The following is a 21,423-nucleotide window of genomic DNA, read 5'->3' as shown; positions in this document are numbered from 1 at the left end:
GTCAAAGAAAAACCACATCCTCAAACACCAGGCGTGTACGAAGTTCCATGTGGTTGTGGTCGCATGACAGAAAGGCTTGTCAGTACTAGGGTGAAAGAACACATTAGGTCGGTAAAGAATGTCGCTCTTTCATCCTCCACGGAGAATGCCATACGGAGTCTGCCATAGCAGAACACTTCTACAGTACAAACCATGAAATCCTCTTTGACCAGACGAAGGTCATCGCTCCTGTAAAAGACGTCTATGCTCGACTTGTGAGAGAAGCCATAGAGATAGAGCTGCTCCCAGATAACTTCAACAGGGAAGAGGGCTTTAAGTTCTCAAATACATCGAGACCTGTAACGCAGAAATACATGCATAATACCATCATGGCACAGCGCGACGCAATCCAGGAACTCTCCACAGAGGGCGGTGAATCTGCAACTTCACTCGCAGCTACCATGGTACAGCGCGATGATACCTGAGTCCAGTTGGTAGGGGGCCGTGGATAATATGGTCGTGACTTCCACGTTCTTTGAAGAATGTCATTGATCACTGTCAGAAGCAGTTCTTCACATGCCCTGATGAAGGCCATTGTAATTTGGCGGAAAACTCGACTTTGTTTTTAGTAATACATAAGTGGTTTTAATCCAGTTAATCATATTCTATAATATTAACAGAGTTTAGTAAAAACAGCTTTGTCAAATCCGTCAGTCCGTTCTACTGGAGCGATTTGCTTCATTTCTGTTTTATTATCTATGGAATTCCCTGCCGGTGAATCGTGAGATATTGATAGGTATCTACGTTCAGTCAACTTTGAGTAATCATAAAATCAAATCATTAAATGATCACTTCAATAATTGCAGGCGGAGGCTTACCCTAACCCGCATTACATTCTGTACTTAGCAGGTTGCTAAGCGACTAACACTTTCATTAATATTCTGATATAAGCCAAGCGAGATAGTATACACTTCCTATGATCACGGAAGAATATTGTTCCCTGCTAGATACTCTTTGATTTTTTAACCTTTCCCAGCTTCCAAATGTATTCAGCAGATGGTAGAGCGTTTCTAATAACGTACATGCTGTTAAGAGAGAAAAAAAGTCTACGTACAAACAGCCCTCATCATGATATAAGCCTTAGACATTATCTGGGAACACCTACTGAAGTGTAAACTAGCTACACTAGAATGGTTCGTTCCTGGTTCAGTTCGCTGGTATTTGAAGGCGTTCAAATACGTCAGCATCGTGTCGGTAGATTTACTGGCATGTAAAAGAACTCCTGCGGGACAGCATTCCAGCACCTGCGCCTATCTTAAAACCGTTCTATATAGAAGAACTGCGATTCAAAATACCATTGCCTTCTTCGGCACAATAGCAAGCTTTACATTAAGAACTGTAGGATTAAAAAAATGCCAATGTATGGATAGATTTTTACCAAGCAGACGGTGTAGTGACTTCAGAATGGATGAATTCGGACTACGAACTGCAGTAGGCATATACCATAACGCGCTTCTTGTTAAATGTTCATAAAACCATTGAAATGTGACAATATGACTACGACAGGCACGGATCGTTGGTTGGTTGGTTGGTTGGTTGGTTGGTTGGTTGGTTGGTTGGTTGGTTGGTTGGTTGGTTGGTTGGTTGGTTGGTTGGTTGGTTGGTTGGTTGGTTGGTTGGTTGGTTTAATACAGTGAGCCACGGAAGCCTACATTCATTAATATCGCAACATCCCCGGCGGTATTAGGTTTGCGGGGCCTAGGTAGTCTTTTATTTTCCCGCCCTACCGGCTCCTTCTTTTCTTTTACAAACACCCTCATTCTTCGAAGGATCGGACATCCTCTATTTTTCCTCTGTTTAGAATTAAGAGAAGATGGTTGCCAAGTCGTACTTCCTCTTAAAATAATATCACCACCAGCTTGCTGGTTTGAATTGTAGGATATTTTTCTTCCAATTGTGCCTTTTGTTTTGTTTGCTCTCGCTAGAAAGTTTGCTCTTTAGCCCAATCCACTTAAAACTATTCTCCTTTTGTGGCAAGTCCCGTCAGCTCATTAGGAAACGACTCGCGCATCGAGCACGTGGCTGCAAATGAATTATTCAAGTGCAGTGAGCCTGCACAGTGGTGTTCGATTGCGGAAACTGGCTTTCTTCTGTGGAACGACTCCATCAGCTTCATGAGGGGTTATAAACCTCCCTTTACTGCTATAAATGTGTGAAGGGCCTTGGCACGTCACTGAAAGCTGCATTACTTATCGGTGTAGGGGGCCCTGCCGCGTCTTCCGCCATACCCGGGTTACGAGTAGCTGTGGATGTGGCTTATGGCAAGATAACGATAAAAGAAGTCTTCTGTACCTTGTGTTCGGCAGTATGGGCGAGGTGCGTGTTTGTGAAGAGCTGGATCTCGAGAGGGGTATATACAGTGTGCCACATAATAATAATAATAATAATAATAATAATAATAATAATAATAATAATAATAAAGAGCCTCCGTGGCTTAGGCAGCAGCGCGCCGGCCTCTCACCGTTGGGTTCCGTGGTTCAAATTCCAGTCACTCCATGTGAGATTTGTGCTGGACAAAGCGGAGGCGGGACAGGTTTTTCTCTGGGTACTCCGATTTTCCCTGTCATATTTCAATCCAGCAACACTCTCCAATATAATTTCATTTCATCTGTTATTCATTAATCATTGCCCCAGAGGAGTGCGACAGGCTTCGGCAGCCGGCACAATTTCTATCCTCGCCGCTAGATGGGGCTTCATTCATTCCATTCCTGACCCGGTCGAATGACTGGAAACAGGCTGTGGATTTTTAATAATAATAATAATAATAATAATAATAATAATAATAATAATAATAATAATAATAATAATAACTGGAATTCAACCTCTGTATCTGATACCTATGTTTAAGACAAAACTTTAATGAGAAGTTACAGTTGTTCTCTTTAAACGTCTCACTATGATGTTGAAAAGACATAACACATTTTGGTGTCTGGCCATCCTGGCTAGTACGATGACCGCTTGCGGGTAACCCTCAGCAACAATGTACATTACTGCTTCATACACAGTGACTGGTCTCTGATGACAACCTCAGACCTTAAAACTATCTATGCAGGAGGCTCATTCGTTGTGCGGTCCGACTCGTTGGCTGAATGATCAGCGTACTGGCCTTCGGTTCAGAGGGTCCCGGGTTCGATTTCCGGCCGGGTCGGGTATTTTAACCTTCATTAGTTAATTCCAATGGCCCGGGGGCTGGGTGTTTGTGCTGTCCCCAACATCCCTGCAACTCACACACCACACATAACACTATCCTCCACCACACTAACACGCAGTTACCTACATGGCCGATGCCTCCCACCCTCATCGGAGGGTCTGCCTTACAAGGGCTGAACTCTGCTAGAAATATCCACACGAAATTAACTTAATTATTCGTTGTGCGTACTAATAATTCAGTATTTTTGAACAGGGGATGCAGGTTAGCACCTTGTAGCACATTATTTCAAGCAGAACACTTTGCTACCAGAAAAAGAAGCAGTAAGATGGTGCTTAAAAATAATTATAGTGCTGAAATATTCAGTTTAACAAATCGGGGGAGGTTTCACACAAATGCTTACATATAAAACAAAATATTATAGAAGGGGCAGAATGCCTAGAAATTGAAAACTCAAAAAAAAATATATATAACCTTCATATCCCCTTTCACAATAATATGGAGCAAGTTAACACGGAAATTACACCGGTTTCACCTGTGACAGGTGAACCCTAAATATCCTCTCGGTGGCTGGATTGCTTACTAACAACGTAACTGGCGTAAGAAAATCGAGAATGATACAAGGCCCATGAAATCTGGGGGCAAGCTTGCCCGCGGGAACAAAGTTCTTGACCATCACCTGGTCACCTACATTCAAAGTGGTGGGTCTCCGTCCACGATCATACCTTTCCCTAACCTTTTCATGAGATACCTTAAGATGGGCTTTAGCCTTCTTCCAAAGATCTTTAATATTATCCGGATCTATTGTCTCGGGTAGAATGTCACTCAGAGACCAGAGGTTAGAGAGCGGCGAGTTGGGAACAAACTTGAACATCAAAGAAGCTGGAGTAAATTTATGTGATTCATGAACCGCCGAATTCAAAGCAAAAGCTAACCAATGCAGGGACGTGTCCCACCTGGAATGATCATCATGATGATAGGCAATAAGTGCGGACCTGAGATTACGATTAACCCGTTCAGCCAGAGATGGTTGAGGGTAATAAGCAGAAGTAGTTACATGAGAGATGGATAAGTCAAAACATAATTTACGAAAAAGATTTGATGTAAACGCCTTAGCATTATCGGACACAATATATTGGCACGGACCAAAAGAAGCAAAAATAGAATTTAGGCAAGTAATGGTGGACTGAGCGGTAGCCAGCTTAGTCGGAAATAACCAGGAAAATCTTGTAAAACCATCTACACATACAAAGATGAATTTGTTGGCATTTCCCTTTGACTGGGGGAAGGGTCCTACATAATCAATATACAGGCGTTCCATGGGGCGCGATGCTTGATGCGAAGACAAAAGGCCTACCTTGGTGGACATGGTGGGTTTACTGAGCAAACAAGATTTACAAGCTTTTACAAGTTCACGGATTTCACCGTCCATACCTTTCCAGATGAACATTTCACGAATCTTTTCACGAGTTTTAAATATTCCCAGATGCCCCCCCAATGCGGTCTCATGATAGTATTTGAAGATCATAGGCACAAGGACAGCTGGAACGACAACCTTCATCATCTTGTCATGCCTCGAAGGGCAACATAAAACACCATTCCTCAGAACATAAGGGACGACATGTTCCCCAGAAGAAAGGGTTTCCATTATCGGAGCCAGCGTCGGATCTTCATGTTGGTATTTCTCGATATCCCTAAAGAGCATGGGGGCATCCGTTAAGATGGCATTAACATCAGATAGTATGGACTCGGGAGGTGATGAACTGTCGACCGGTTCTTGGGTCTCGACGTCGTTTGAAAACATACGGCTGAGTCCATCAGCGACAATATTTTCGGTACCTCTGATATGTCTAACATCAAACTGGAAGGCAGAAATACGGATGGCCCAACGGGCTATACGACCAGTACGACGCGGCCTACCTAAGACCCAGCTTAAGGCTTGATTATCTGTCTCCAGGTCGAATTTAACATGTTCCAGATAGAGACGGAACTTCTCTAAGGCGAATAAGACTGCCAAACCTTCGAGCTCATATATGGAATACTTGGCTTCTTGAGCCGACAAGGTCCTAGATGCATAGGCGATGGGTCGCCTCCCTAGTTCAGTCTCTTGAAGAAGGACTGCCGCTACTGCTGACGACGACGCGTCGGTTTGGACGATGAATTTCTTCGAGAAATCAGGCATAGCAAGTACGGGGGCATTACAAAGAGCTAATTTAAGGTCTTCAAAAGCGGCTTGTTGAGAAGGTCCCCACTCGAATTTGATGCCTTTCCTACGAAGAAGGTTTAAGGGCGCCGCTCTATTAGCGAAGTTAGGAATAAACTTCCTGAAGAAATTCACCATACCAATAAACCTGGCGATGCCTTTGATGTCCTTGGGAGGTTTAAAATCACGGATGGCCTGTGTTCTAGAATGATCGACGGCTACACCATCAGGTGACACAATATGCCCTAGGAAAGACATAGAGGGCTTAGCAAAGGCAACCTTGGACAACTTAACAGTTAACCCAGCTTTACGAAGGCGATCGAGAACTTCTCGCAGATGATCTAGATGCTCTTCAAAAGTCTCTGAAAATACGACGACATCATCCAAGTAGTGATATAAGTACTCGAATTTGATGTCGGAGAAGACCCTATCTAGCAGCCTAGTGAGTACAGCTGCTCCCGTGGGGAGCCCGAAAGGCACGCGGTTGTATTCATATAAATTCCAGTCCGTGGCAAACGCTGTAAGGTGTTTAGACTCTTCGGCAAGGGGAATTTGATTATAGGCCTGATTCAAGTCCAAGATAGTAAAGAACTTGGCCTTACGAAACCATGAAAAACAAGAATGAAGGTCGGGAAGGGGCACAGATTGTAACACCACCTTCCGATTGAGAGCCCTGTAATCAATGACAGGCCTGAAGCCCCCTTGGGGTTTCGGGACTAGAAAAATAGGCGAGGAATACGCTGACTTAGAGGGCCTAATAATACCATCCTTCAACATCTGATCGATAATTTCTTTCAGAGCCTTCATTTTAGGAGGAGATAGCCTATACGGTGGAAAACGGACAGGAATCGAATCCGTGACCTCAATTTTGTATTCTATCAGGTCAGTAACACCAAGAGTATCAGAAAACACCTCTGGAAACGACTGACACAGCTTACGAATACTATCAGCCTGCTCCTCAGGTAGATGTCTAAGGTCTAACAACATCTCATCCTGGGTAGGCGAAATAGAAGAACATGATGCAGAATTACACTTTAATAAAGGAATGCTACAATTAGAGGCAAATTTGAAAGTGCAAGACCTACTCTGAAGATCGAGCACAAGACCAGTGTGAAAAATAAAGTCCGCTCCCAATATAATGGGGCAAGACAAGAGCTTGGCCACAAACAATTTAACTTTCCAAGTGAATTTAAAAATACGAATTTTGACCAATAAGGAACCTAGAATTTCTAATGGGGATGAATTAGCCGAAACATATTAAACAGGAGATGAGACATAGTCAGGTAGTTTACAAACAGATTTCAATTTAGAATACCATTCAGCCGAAATAATCGAACAAACACTGCCTGAATCTAAGAGAGCTGTAATAGGCTCGTTATTTAACTCAATCTTAAAAAAAGGAACAGGTTCGGGGGAATCCGCCGCAATCCTAAGACACTCTTTGGGACCTTCAAAAGATAAATTTGAAAATTGCTCGTTCCCTGAATTTACAACCTGTTTACCAGGGGCTGAGTCTCGGGAAGATGGATTAGTCGACTCAGCCGAAGCCACTAGTCACTTTTTATTATTGGCATAGGTAGAATTTGCACCAGAAGTTGAGCAGGAGGGGGTGCTATTCGAGTTTGGGCAATTCTTGGCGATATGTGAGAAAGCCCCACATTTAAAACAGCCTTGTGCTGAACCAGCTTCATTATTTGCCCTACTAGTTTTGACCAATGGACATTTATTGCGAAGATGGTCAGGCGACCCGCAAGCATAACATTTACGGGGTGTGATTGGTCGGCGAGGTGGAGGCCGAGTATTACTAAACGAAGGAGGGGGTTCTTTTGCCACACGCAAAGAGTCAGCGTACCTCACTCCTTCCGCTGAGACGGCCAACGCTTCAAGTTCAGAGAAAGTTTGCGGGCACGCCGCGAAACACAAATATGACCTATAAGATGGTGAAATGCCTTCTACAATAGCCTGTACAATCTGATCTTCAGGAAAATGAAGGGCGAACACCCTAGTATAAAACTTAATGTCTTGTATGAAATCAGCCAAGTTCTCATCCAAGCGCTGTACACGATAATAGTACTTCTGAATCAGAGATGACCTCGCGCGGGCGGGAATAAAATTTGCAAGCAAGTGTGCATGAAAATCTTCAGTAGATGACTGTTCGGCTATGGCTCTTACTATTTTGTCAGAAAGAATACCAATTGCATAAGGATAGATGATTTGCAAAATTTGACATGGAGAAAGGGAAAACACAAGGGCATGATCCTGAAATTCAACCAGAAATCTTAAAAATGAAATTACTTCACTGGTGGTATTAACCGAAAACTTAGAGATACCTCTGAGCAACATTGCCAATGGATGAGGCAAGCTGCTAAACCCGGGTGACATAGTAGGTAAAGGTTTCAATGGCAAGGAAGTTAATTCAGAACGGATGTTACTCAACGATGCACGGCGTTCAGATTCGTTGTCCAATGGGGCAGAGATAGTTTGAGCGGCGATGGTTTTCCTATTTACTTCTCCCTTAGGAGGTTCTTCCTCACTACCTACATTCACTATGGTGGGTTGATCAGATTTGGGAGGAACTTCCCCAGTTAACAATTGAGTGACCTGGCTAGATAATGCAGACATATTTTCAAGCAGCGTACTAGCTTCCTTCTTCTGAACGTCATTCAACTTTAGAGACAACAGATCGTTAACTCTATTTGAAAAGTGATATAGCCTAGCTTGCACACGCTTAATTTGATTAGGAGAAGGATCATTTTCATCAAAAAACTAACTACAGAAGCTAGCCCAGTAATATTCTCCGTGATCGTGGAAAGAGAGTCGTCAATTTCTTTCTCTCCCAAATTGGGGATGGAAATGGGCAAATCTAGGGACTCTCTAAGCTTGTTTGTGTCTACTGCAACCGTGCCTCCAGATTGTACATTTCTAATAGTCAATTCATAGATCAACTCCTCCTTGCGCAAATAGTTAAGATGGAGAACATCGCGAGGGCCGGGCATGGTGACAGAACAATTTTGAAAAACTCAAAAAATTCCAGCAACTGAAAAAATAGTTAGAGTTCGGAACAAAACAATGTTTAGCCGTCAAAAGGGGCTAAATTGAGACCCATTCAACCACGCTCTGCTACCACTTGTTACCGTGTTTTTGTGGTAGTTATGCGTGAAAGAAGGTGCGGGGTGGTGAACGGGTCTCAAGCTACTAAAGTAAAATTAATTAAAATTTAACCAGGTTATATTTTCTTTTCAAAAACAAAGAAATAACAAGCATGGCAGGTACAAAGTAGCAAGTCAAAGGGTAGTTACAATATTTACAGGATTTGGGCTTCGAGCCCTGAAAACACAATGCTTGGGCAATCAGCGCAGTTTTACCTCCAAACACAAGTGTCAACAGAGGGGCAGATAACCCCATTCATGCCTAGGAGCCCTAGCTCCAAATTACACTGAAAAGCCTCCACGAGGCATACAACACTCAATTTTCAAAAGAGCCACTCGCTCTCAAATTTAAGCCTCTCCCAGGCCACACCAAACTCCACCTTCAAATTGTCCTCAACGGACATAAACACAGGGGTAAAATACCCAATCTACTGAGGTCTATTAAATGCAAAGGAGGTTAATTAAATGACCTCTAAAATAACAATTTGAGAGGAGGCGAACTTGCACTCCTAATACACTTTGATTAAGACCTACTTGGCACTAGGCCGTTAATACAAGGGCTAATCCCATACTAAAGAGGTGACTTAAGAAGAGAACAATTTGTTTTACGTTAACGAAGAATAGGTTGAGAAAAATAAGTTCACCTCAAAACAATATGAGTGGGAGCTCGAGAGCGTTAGCACTCTCTATCCCAGTATGTAGCTTTAAAAGAGAATATATAAAAGGAGTAGTTACATTTAGGAAAAGGTTACATGGTGGAACGCTTAGAACCCGCCCCGAGAGTTAAACTGCTGAGCAAGCAAGGAAAGAAGTTATTAATCGGCCATTACCTTGTTGTTGACCGCTGCCGAGGAAAGAGGCGCTACCCGCCTCCTGCTATGTACTTAATACACTGAAAGATGGAACTGAAGTGGCCCGGAGACCCTAAAATTAGCAGTTTATATACTCTCGCGGAAGTTTCTAGGCGTTAGGGGAATGAGAACACCCTCCCACGAGGATTTTATTGGTTCATCCATAAACCCCCTACACAATACTAAGAAGAAACACATAATTGGTGGAAAATTAATTTAAGAAATTCGGGATAGGCTAGATATAAAACAAGGGGAAAGAAGGGGTTAATATTGCCAAGTTAACCAATGACTGAAAGAAATTTAGCAAAGAACGAACATTTGAAATAAAAATTTCTCCAACAAAATAGTTCTTTGACTCCGCACTAGGGTGCACTATTCTTGATCTTCAGTAGTGTCCTCTAGAAGAGAAAGATCACACTTCTTACTTCAAGCAAAACAAAAACACATCAAAAATGACACAGTTCAAAAACTCAAAATTTTCCACGTGGTGACATCTTCTGAGAAGGTAGCGAATTAATAGCGTATATAAAGTTCAGACTTCCTCCAGCAGAGGAGTTTCAACTGGCGCATATTTTAAATTAGCGGCTTGGAGGTGTACCGCCCGGTACAATTATTATTATTATTATTATTATTATTATTATTATTATTATTATTATTATTATTGTTACCGTGTTTTAGTGGTAGTTATGCGTGAAAGAAGGTGCTGGGTGGTGAATAGGTCTCAAGCTACTAAAGTGAAATTAATTTTAAAATTTAACAAGGTTATATTTTCTTTTCAAAATTAGGTAACAACAAATAGAACAGGTACTTAGTAGCCGAAACACGATTGAAAAATACATTTACATAGGGACCCCATTTGGGGCTTCAAAAGTCAGAAACATAATTCTTGAGCAATGAGCCCAACCTTACAATGAACACCATACAACAAAGGGGCCGAAAACCCCCAAACATGCCAGAAACATTTGCTTCCAATTACACCCAAAAGCCTCCTTGAGGCAGAAACACAATTTTCAAGAAAGGGCAACTTCCCCCTAAAATACAAGCCTATCATAGGCCACTCCGAACTCCACCTTTAAGCTGTCCTCCAAGGACATATACACAGGGGTAAAATACCCAACCTACTGAGGTCTGTTAAATGACAAGAAGGTTAATACATGACCTCTAAAATACGATTTGAGAGGAGGCGAACTTGCACTCCTAATACACTTTGCTTAAGACCTACTTGGCACTAGGCCGTTAATACAAGGGCTAATCCCATACTACAGAGGTGACTTAATAGCAATTTACATTACATTACGGAAGAATTGGTTGAGAAAAATAAGTTCACCTCAAGACGATGTGAGTGGGAGCTCGAGAGGGTTAAGCACTCTCTATCCCGATATGTCGTTTGAAAATAGAATAGATACCAGTTGTTTTTACATTTTAGGAAAAGGTTACATGGTTGAACGCTTAGAACCCGCCCCGAAAGTTAAACTGCTGAGCTAGCAAAGAAAGAAGTTATTAATCGGCCATTACCTTGTTGTTGACCGCTGCCGAAGAAAGAGGCGCTTCCCGCCCCCTGCTATGTACTTAACACACTGAAAGATGGAACAGAAGTGGCGCAGAGACCCAAAAATCAGCAGTTTATATCCTCTCGCGGAAGGTTCTAGGCGTTAGGGGAATGAAAACACCCGCCCACAATAATTTTATTGGCTAGGTTACAGAAACATATCCAAGTTGGGGGGAAATACATCGGATTGGTCGGAAATTACTAAAAGAAATTCGGGATTGGATAAATCTAAAACAAGGGGAAAAAGAGGGGTATACAGCCAACTTAAACAATAACAGAAAGAAATTTAACAAGAAACAAACATTTGAAATAAAAATTTCTCCAACAAAATAGTTCTTTGGTTCCGCACTAGGTTGCACTATTGTAGATCTTCAGTAGTGTCCTCTAGAAGAGAAAGTTCACACTTCTTACTTCAAGCGAAACAAAAACACATCAAAAATGACACAGTTCTAAAACTCCAAAATTTACAGGTAGTGACATCTTCTGAGAAGGTAGAAAATTAATACCGTCAATAAAGTTCAGACTTCCTCCAGCAGAGGAGTTTCAACAGGCGCACATTTTAAATTAGCGGAGTGGAGGTGTACCGCCCGGTACAGACCTCCCCCCCCCCAAAAGTTCCTCCAGGGATTTCACATGAAGTCAGTTTGAAACAAGTTCCAAGTTATGATGTGAATATGAAGATAGATTGCAGAAGCATTTATGAGATTTTCTTAATTTGGTTTTTTTTTCAGTTTCAAAATTTTGTTGTTGCAAGTGAAGTAAAGTCTTTAAGTTTGTAGAATTTGAGTTCTGAAGATTAACTTTTAATACTTAAAGGTGATGAAAAATTTTGCAATGTCCACCAAATATTGCTGTTGAATTCCCAAGTGTAGTCGATGCTTATAGTAACTGTTCATGTAGTTGATGGTGATGAAGTGGGACGGCCAGACCGGCCGTTGCGGCTTGCGTCCAAAGGAGGCCGCTCGGACCCCTCAAGTACCCTGAGATACCGCTCGCCCGCACTATGAGGGGAGCAGAGGTGTTGAAGCACGCCGCGCCCGCGGTGAACATATACAGGCTGCGGGCAAGTAGCAGGTCGTGCGCCGCACATCAGCCTTGGCCGGGAGGAGAGCTCCGGCTCGCCGTGCACATGTCGTCCTCGCTGGGGCCGAGGGGGCCCGTCCTCGGACCCAGTTGCCGCACGGCGCCGCGCGGCTGCGGGGGCACTGAAACATTAAAGCTAGGCGGCAGAATATTGTTGGACCATCATCATTGTTTTGAGGGCACAGGCTTGGTGAGGAGGTTGAGGGTTCAGCGGCGTGCAGATATCCATGGCATTTACTCAAATCAAGCCACAGTGTGTATTGAAGCAGGAGACGGGAGCGGGGTAATGGCCGAGGCAAGGACAGAATGGCAGTTTAACGGATCGGGGAAGGTTTTACAAGAGGCTTACATATAAGACCAAAATATTATAGAAGGGGCAGAAAGCCTTAAAAGTTGAACTCAAAAAAAAAAATATAACCTTCATATTCCTTTCAAATTATATGAAGCAAGTTGACACAAAATTTACACTGGTTTCACCTGTGACAGGTGAACCCTAAATATCCTCTCGGTGGCTGGATTGCTTACTAACAACGTAACTGGAGTAAGAAAATCGAGAATGATGCATGGCCCATGAAATCTGGGGGCAAGCTTACCCGCGGGAACAAAATTCTTGACCATCACCTGGTCACCTACCTTCAAAGTGGTGGGTCTCCGTCCACGATCATACTTTTCCCTAACCTTTTCGTGAGACACTTTAAGATTGGCTTTAGCCTTCTTCCAAAGATCTTTAATATTATCCGGATCTATTGTCTCGGGTAGAATGTCACTCAGAGACCAGAGGTTAGAGAGCGGCGAGTTGGGAACAAACTTGAACATCAAAGAAGCTGGAGTGAATTTATGTGATTCATGAACCGCCGAATTCAAAGCAAAAGCTAACCAATGCAGGGACGTGTCCCACCTGGAATGATCATCATGATGATAGGCAATCAGTGCGGACCTGAGATTACGATTAACCCGTTCAGCCAGAGATGGTTGAGGGTAATAAGCAGAAGTAGTTACATAAGAGATGGATAAGTCAAAACAGAATTTACGAAATAAGTTAGATGTAAAAGCCTTAGCATTATCAGATACAATATATTGGCACGGACCAAAAGAAGCAAAAATAGAATTTAGGCAAGTAATGGTAGACTGAGCGGTAGCCAGCTTAGTCGGAAATAACCAAGAAAATCTGGTAAAACCATCTACACATACAAAGATGAATTTGTTGGCATTTCCCTTCGACTGGGGGAAGGGTCCTACATAATCAATATACAGGCGTTCCATGGGGCACGATGCTTGATGCGAAGACAAAAGGCCTACCTTGGTGGACATGGTGGGTTTACTAATCAAACAGGATTTACAAGCCTTTACTAGTTCACGGATTTCACCGTCCATACCTTTCCAGATGAACATTTCACGAATCTTTTCACGAGTTTCAAAGTGGTGGGTCTCCGTCCACGATCATACTTTTCCCTAACCTTTTCGTGAGACACTTTAAGATTGGCTTTAGCCTTCTTCCAAAGATCTTTAATATTATCCGGATCTATTGTCTCGGGTAGAATGTCACTCAGAGACCAGAGGTTAGAGAGCGGCGAGTTGGGAACAAACTTGAACATCAAAGAAGCTGGAGTGAATTTATGTGATTCATGAACCGCCGAATTCAAAGCAAAAGCTAACCAATGCAGGGACGTGTCCCACCTGGAATGATCATCATGATGATAGGCAATCAGTGCGGACCTGAGATTACGATTAACCCGTTCAGCCAGAGATGGTTGAGGGTAATAAGCAGAAGTAGTTACATAAGAGATGGATAAGTCAAAACAGAATTTACGAAATAAGTTAGATGTAAAAGCCTTAGCATTATCAGATACAATATATTGGCACGGACCAAAAGAAGCAAAAATAGAATTTAGGCAAGTAATGGTAGACTGAGCGGTAGCCAGCTTAGTCGGAAATAACCAAGAAAATCTGGTAAAACCATCTACACATACAAAGATGAATTTGTTGGCATTTCCCTTCGACTGGGGGAAGGGTCCTACATAATCAATATACAGGCGTTCCATGGGGCACGATGCTTGATGCGAAGACAAAAGGCCTACCTTGGTGGACATGGTGGGTTTACTAATCAAACAGGATTTACAAGCCTTTACTAGTTCACGGATTTCACCGTCCATACCTTTCCAGATGAACATTTCACGAATCTTTTCACGAGTTTTAAAGATTCCAAGATGCCCCCCTAATGGGGTCTCATGATAGTACTTGAAGATCATAGGCACAAGAACAGCTGGAACGACAACCTTCATCATCTTGTCATGCCTCGAAGGGCAACATAAAACACCATTCCTCAGAACATAAGGGACAACATGTTCCCCAGAAGAAAGGGTTTCCATTATCGGAGCCAGCGTCGGATCTTCACGTTGGTATTTCTCGATATCCCTAAAGAGCATGGGGGCATCAGTTAAAATGGCATTAACATCAAATAGTGTGGACTCGGGAGGTGATGAACGGTCGACCGGTTCATGGTTCTCAACGTCGTTTGAAAACATACGGCTGAGTCCATCAGCAACAACAATTTCAGTACCTCTGATATGCCTGACATCGAATTGGAAGGCAGAAATACGGATGGCCCAACGGGCTATACGACCAGTACGACGCGGCCTACCTAAGACCCAGCTTAAGGCTTGATTATCTGTCTCCAGGTCGAATTTGACATGTTCCAGATAGAGACGGAACTTCTCTAAGGCGAATAAGACTGCCAAACCTTCGAGCTCATAGATGGAATACTTGGCTTCTTGAGCCGACAAAGTCCTAGATGCATAGGCGATGGGTCGCCTCCCTAGTTCAGTCTCTTGAAGAAGGACTGCCGCTACAGCTGACGACGACGCGTCGGTTTGGACGATGAATTTCTTCGAGAAATCAGGCATAGCAAGTACAGGGGCATTACAAAGTGCTAATTTAAGGTCTTCAAAAGCGGCTTGTTGAGAAGGTCCCCTCTCGAATTTGATGCCTTTCCTACGAAGAAGGTTTAAGGGCGCTGCTCTATTAGCGAAGTTAGGAATGAACTTCCTGAAGAAATTCACCATACCAATGAACCTGGCGATACCTTTAATGTCCTTGGGAGGTTTGAAATCACGGATGGCCTGGGTTCTAGAATGATCGACTGCTACACCATCAGATGACACAATATGCCCTAGGAAGGACATAGAGGGCTTAGCGAAGGCAACCTTGGACAACTTAACAGTTAACCCAGCCTTACGATGCGATCGAGAACTTCTCGCAGATGATCTAGATGTTCTTCAAAAGTCTCTGAAAATACGACGACATCATCCAAGTAGTGATATAAGTACTCAAATTTGATGTCGGAGAAGACCCTATCTAGTAGCCTAGTGAGTACAGCTGCTCCCGTGGGGAGCCCGAAAGGCACGCGGTTGTATTCATATAAATTCCAGTCCGTGGCAAACGCTGTAAGATGTTTAGACTCTTCGGCAAGGGGAATTTGATTGTAGGCCTGATTTAAGTCCAAGATAGTAAATTACTTGGCCTTACGAAACCATGAAAAACAAGAATGAAGGTCAGGAAGGGGCACAGATTGCAACACCACCTTCCGATTGAGAGCCCTATAATCAATGACAGGCCTGAAGCCTCCTTGGGGTTTCGGAACTAGAAAAATAGGCGAAGAATACGCCGACTTAGAGGGCCTAATAATACCATCCTTCAACATCTGATCGATAATTTCTTTCAGAGCCTTCATTTTAGGTTTAGATAGCCTATACGGTGGAAAACGGACAGGAATCGAATCCGTGACCTCAATTTTGTATTCGATCAGGTCGGTAACACCAAGAGTATCAGAGAACACCTCGGGAAACGACTGACACAATTTGCGAATACTATCAGCCTGCTCCTCAGGTAGATGTCTAAGGTCTAACAACATCTCATCCTGGGTAGGCGAAATAGAAGAACATGATGCAGAGTTACACTTTAATAAAGGGATGTTACAATTAGAGGCAAATTTGAAAGTGCAAGACCTACTCTGAAGATCGAGCACAAGACCAGTGTGAGAAATAAAGTCCGCTCCCAATATAATGGGGCAAGACAAGAGCTTGGCCACAAACAATTTAACTCTCCAAGTGAATTTAAAAATACGAATTTTGACCAATAAGGAGCCTAGAATTTCTAATGGGGATGAATTAGCCGAAACATATTGCACAGGAGATGAGACATAGTCAGGTAGTTTACAAACAGATTTCAATTTAGAATACCATTCAGCCGAAATAATCGAACAAACACTGCCTGAGTCTAAGAGAGCTGTAATAGGCTCGTTATTTAACTCAATCTTAAGAAAAGGAACCGGTGCGGGGGTATCCGCCGCAATCCTAAGACATTCTTTAGGGCATTCAAAAGATGAATTTGAAGGCTGATCGTTCTCTGCATTTACAACCTGTTTACTAGGGGCTGAGTCTCGGGAAGATGGATTAGTCGACTCAGCCGAAGCCACTAGTCACTTTTTATTATTGGCATAGTTGGAATTTGCACCGGAAGTTGAGCAGGAGGGGGTGCTATTTGAGTTTGGGCAATTCTTGGCGATATGTGAGAAAGCCCCACATTTAAAACAGCCTTGTGCTGAACCAGCTCCATTATTTGCCCTACTAGTTTTGACCAATGGACATTTATTGCGAAGATGGTCAGGCGACCCGCAAGCATAACATTTACGGGGTGTGACTGGTCGGCGAGGTGGAGGCCGAGTATTACTAAACGAAGGAGGGGGTTCTTTTGCCACACGCAAGGAATCGGCGTACCTAACTCCTTCCGCTGAGACGGCCAACGCTTCAAGTTCAGAGAAAGTTTGCGGGCACGCCGCGAAACACAAATATGACCTATAAGATGGTGAAATGCCTTCTACAATAGCCTGTACAATCTGATCTTCCGGAAAATGAAGGGCAAACACCCTAGTATAAAACTTAATATCTTGGATGAAGTCTGCCAAGTTTTCATCCAAGCGCTGTACCCGATAATAGTACTTCTGAATAAGGGAGGACCTGGCCCTAGCAGGGATGAAGTTAGCTAGCAAGTGGGCATGGAAATCCTCAATAGATGATTGCTCGGCAATGGCTCTTACGATTTTATCAGAGAGAATACCAATAGCATAAGGATAGATGATTTGCAAAATTTGACATGGAGAAAGAGAAAACACGAGGGCATGATCCTGAAATTCAACCAGAAATCTTAAAAATGAAATTACTTCACTGGTGGTATTAACCGAAAACTTAGAGATACCTCTGAGCAACATTGCCAATGGATGAGGCAAGGTGCTAAACCCGGGTGACATAGTAGGTAAAGGTTTCAATGGCAAGGAAGTTAATTCAGAACGGATGTTACTCAATGATGCACGACGTTCCGATTCGTTGTCCAATGGGGCAGGGATAGTTTGAGCAGCAACGGTTATCCTATTAACTTCTCCCTTGGGAGGCGCTTCCTCACTACCTGCATTCACTATGGTGGGTTGATCAGATTTGGGAGGAACTTCCCCAGTCAACAATAGAGTGACCTTACTAGATAATTCGGAAATATTTTCCAGGAGCGTACTAGCTTCCTTCCTCTGAACGTCATTCAGTTTTAGAGACAACAGATCGTTAACCCTATTCGAAAAATGATATAGCCTGCCTTGCACACGCTTAATTTGATTAGGAGACGGATCATTTTCATCAAAAAACTAACTACAGAAGCTAGCCCAGTAATATTCTCGACGATCGTGGAAAGAGAGTCATCAATTTCTTTCTCTCCCAAATTGGGGATGGAAATGGGCAAATCTAGGGACTCTCTAAGCTTGTTAGTGTCTACTGCAACCGTGCCTCCAGATTGCACATTTCTGATAGTTAATTCATAGATCAACTCCTCTTTGCGCAAATAATTAAGATGGAGAACATCGCGAGGGCCTGGCATGATGACAGAACAATTTTGAAAAAGTCAAAAAATTCCAGCAACTGAGAAAATGGTTAGAGTTCGGATCAAAACAATGTATAGCCGTCAAAAGGGGCTAAATTGAGACCCATTCAACCACGCTCTGCTACCACTTGTTACCGTGTTTTAGTGGTAGTTATGCGTGAAAGAAGGTGCTGGGTGGTGAATAGGTCTCAAGCTACTAAAGTGAAATTAATTTTAAAATTTAACAAGGTTATATTTTCTTTTCAAAATTAGGTAACAACAAATAAAACAGGTACTTAGTAGCCGAAACACGATTGAAAAATACATTTACATAGGTACCGCATTTGGGGCTTCAAAAGTCAGAAACATAATTCTTGAGCAATGAGCCCAACCTTACAATGAACACCATACAACAAAGGGGCCGAAAACCCCCAAACATGCCAGAAACATTTGCTTCCAATTACACCCAAAAGCCTCCTTGAGGCAGAAACACAATTTTCAAGAAAGGGCAACTTCCCCCTAAAATACAAGCCTATCATAGGCCACTCCGAACTCCACCTTTAAGCTGTCCTCCAAGGACATATACACAGGGGTAAAATACCCAACCTACTGAGGTCTGTTAAATGACAAGAAGGTTAATACATGACCTCTAAAATACGATTTGAGAGGAGGCGAACTTGCACTCCTAATACACTTTGCTTAAGACCTACTTGGCACTAGGCCGTTAATACAAGGGCTAATCCCATACTACAGAGGTGACTTAATAGCAATTTACATTACATTACGGAAGAATTGGTTGAGAAAAATAAGTTCACCTCAAGACGATGTGAGTGGGAGCTCGAGAGGGTTAAGCACTCTCTATCCCGATATGTCGTTTGAAAATAGAATAGATACCAGTTGTTTTTACATTTTAGGAAAAGGTTACATGGTTGAACGCTTAGAACCCGCCCCGAAAGTTAAACTGCTGAGCTAGCAAAGAAAGAAGTTATTAATCGGCCATTACCTTGTTGTTGACCGCTGCCGAAGAAAGAGGCGCTTCCCGCCCCCTGCTATGTACTTAACACACTGAAAGATGGAACAGAAGTGGCGCAGAGACCCAAAAATCAGCAGTTTATATCCTCTCGCGGAAGGTTCTAGGCGTTAGGGGAATGAAAACACCCGCCCACAATAATTTTATTGGCTAGGTTACAGAAACATATCCAAGTTGGGGGGAAATACATCGGATTGGTCGGAAATTACTAAAAGAAATTCGGGATTGGATAAATCTAAAACAAGGGGAAAAAGAGGGGTATACAGCCAACTTAAACAATAACAGAAAGAAATTTAACAAGAAACAAACATTTGAAATAAAAATTTCTCCAACAAAATAGTTCTTTGGTTCCGCACTAGGTTGCACTATTGTAGATCTTCAGTAGTGTCCTCTAGAAGAGAAAGTTCACACTTCTTACTTCAAGCGAAACAAAAACACATCAAAAATGACACAGTTCTAAAACTCCAAAATTTACAGGTAGTGACATCTTCTGAGAAGGTAGAAAATTAATACCGTCAATAAAGTTCAGACTTCCTCCAGCAGAGGAGTTTCAACAGGCGCACATTTTAAATTAGCGGAGTGAAGGTGTACCGCCCGGTACAATTATTATTATAGGAGCTTACGCTCGGTTGAAGGTATAAATAAATATATATTGCTAGACCTATATTTGTCGATTTGTACGTAAGATGTTCTATTGTAAATGGTGTAGTGTACATAGTATTCAGTGGGTTAGAAATAACACTCTCTCTGATATTAGTGTGGCTCATTTGTAGGCAGAGAGTGGGATAGTTTGAGATAGATGGCGGAAATCCGCAGCCCACCTTCAAATCTCAGTGCTGTGTGAATGTCATCGCTCTTATGTTATGATAACACTTTAATCTGATCTATGATCTTGCTCTAATTATGCCATTTTCTTTTTCTGTAGAACAAATCCCCGTACCCCATGGAGTGCGGTGTGTCTGCGGGATATCCCAGCAGTGGTGCCCCGAATGGAGGGATCATGGCGGACGTACGAAGCGAGCGATCACCTGCTAAAAGCGGGCTCCACGTGAACTTCAGCGATAAGGGAGAGGTGAAAGAACGACGCGAGAAGTTCCTCACGGCCAAGTACGGATCTCACCAGATGAGCCTCATCCGCAAACGACTCGCAGTTGAGATGTGGCTCTACGACGAGCTCCAGAAGCTGTATGAAACGACGGTAAGTGCAATGCCAGGGATTTCTTACTTGATGCTACTTTCAGGTCCAATTTATAGATAGTACCGCCCGTAGGCAGTGCTAAAATTTGCCACCCTCCTCCCAAATTCCACTTTTCCGTTTGCGAATATCAAATGATCATAAATATCTCTCCCGGTCATGACAATCCATCAACAACTGCTAATTTCAGATGGCAACCAGTCATAAAGACATAGCCTGCACGGTTGCTAGGTAACATTGCCTCGCCATACATACATACCTTACATCACAGCCTGCACGGTTGCTAGGTAACATTGCCTCGCCATCCATCCAAACCTTACATCACAGCCTGCACGGTTGCTAGGTAACATTGTCTGGCCATCCATCCATACCTTACATCACAGCCTACACAGTTGCTGCGTAACATTGCCTCGATATCCATCCATACCTTACATCATAGCCTGTACGGTTGCTAGGTAACATTGCCTCGCCATACATACCTTACATCACAGCCAGCATGGTTGCTAGGTAAACATTGCCTCGCCATCCATCCATATCTTGCATCACAGCCTGCACGGTTGCTAGGGTTACACTTCCGTCACCCTAACTTCCGTGACGCAAATTTTCGGATGATATAATTTATGTTCTTCTTGCTTTGCGTTAGCATTCTTTCTATACTGCGTACCACTTAATATTCCATTTTACGGGTTCGCTCATTTTATGATTGTGATTTGTGAAACTCAGGAGTTTCCCTACCAAAGCTTGCTACTGATTTCTAAGGAATAGTACTTATCGGCATATCGACTTTCAGACATACTCATATCAGTTTTAATATGTATTTATTACTTCGGCATGAACTACAAAGTAAATTCCAATTCTGTGCAATGTTTTTTAATGCTAATAGCAGAGTGTACCATTAATCTCCTCGAAAGTGACTAAATTGCTGATGTCTTATTTTCTAAATGCACAGTGAGTTCGCACTTGAGATGAACAGTATTTTGTAAGAAGGAAGTCAACTCCCGGACGAAACTATCTCTACACCGGTCTGTTTACAGACCAACTTTGCTTTGCGGGAGTGAGATTTGGATGGACTCAGGATATCTTATTCATAAGTTGTAAGTAACAGACATGAAAGTAGCGAGATTGATCGCTGGTACAAACAGATGGGTGGCAAGAGGGTACTTGGAATGAGGTGCTAAAGGCTGAGTTAGGGAAGAACTCGATTGATGAAGCTGTGCGCATAAACCGACTTCGGCGATGGGATCATGTGAAGCGAATGGAGGAGAATTGGTCACC

General features: G+C 42.8%; 1 protein-coding gene across 2 annotated transcripts in view; it reads left to right on the top strand.

Moving 5' to 3' along the window:
• LOC136881079 (protein phosphatase 1 regulatory subunit 14B) overlaps positions 1 to 21,423 on the top strand; it is a 630,712-nt gene that overhangs the window by 312,263 nt on the left and 297,026 nt on the right. For both annotated transcript variants that reach the window (XM_067153697.2, XM_067153698.2), the window contains exon 2: positions 19,879 to 20,151. In XM_067153697.2, the coding sequence (XP_067009798.1) occupies positions 19,879 to 20,151 (273 nt within the window). The remainder of the gene's footprint in view (positions 1 to 19,878; positions 20,152 to 21,423) is intronic.

This window comes from Anabrus simplex, chromosome 9 (genome assembly GCF_040414725.1).
Source record: "Anabrus simplex isolate iqAnaSimp1 chromosome 9, ASM4041472v1, whole genome shotgun sequence".
Taxonomy (NCBI): domain Eukaryota; kingdom Metazoa; phylum Arthropoda; class Insecta; order Orthoptera; family Tettigoniidae; genus Anabrus; species Anabrus simplex.
The sequence above is the reverse complement of the archived record's forward strand: the minus strand, read 5'-3'. Positions and strand labels throughout refer to the sequence as shown.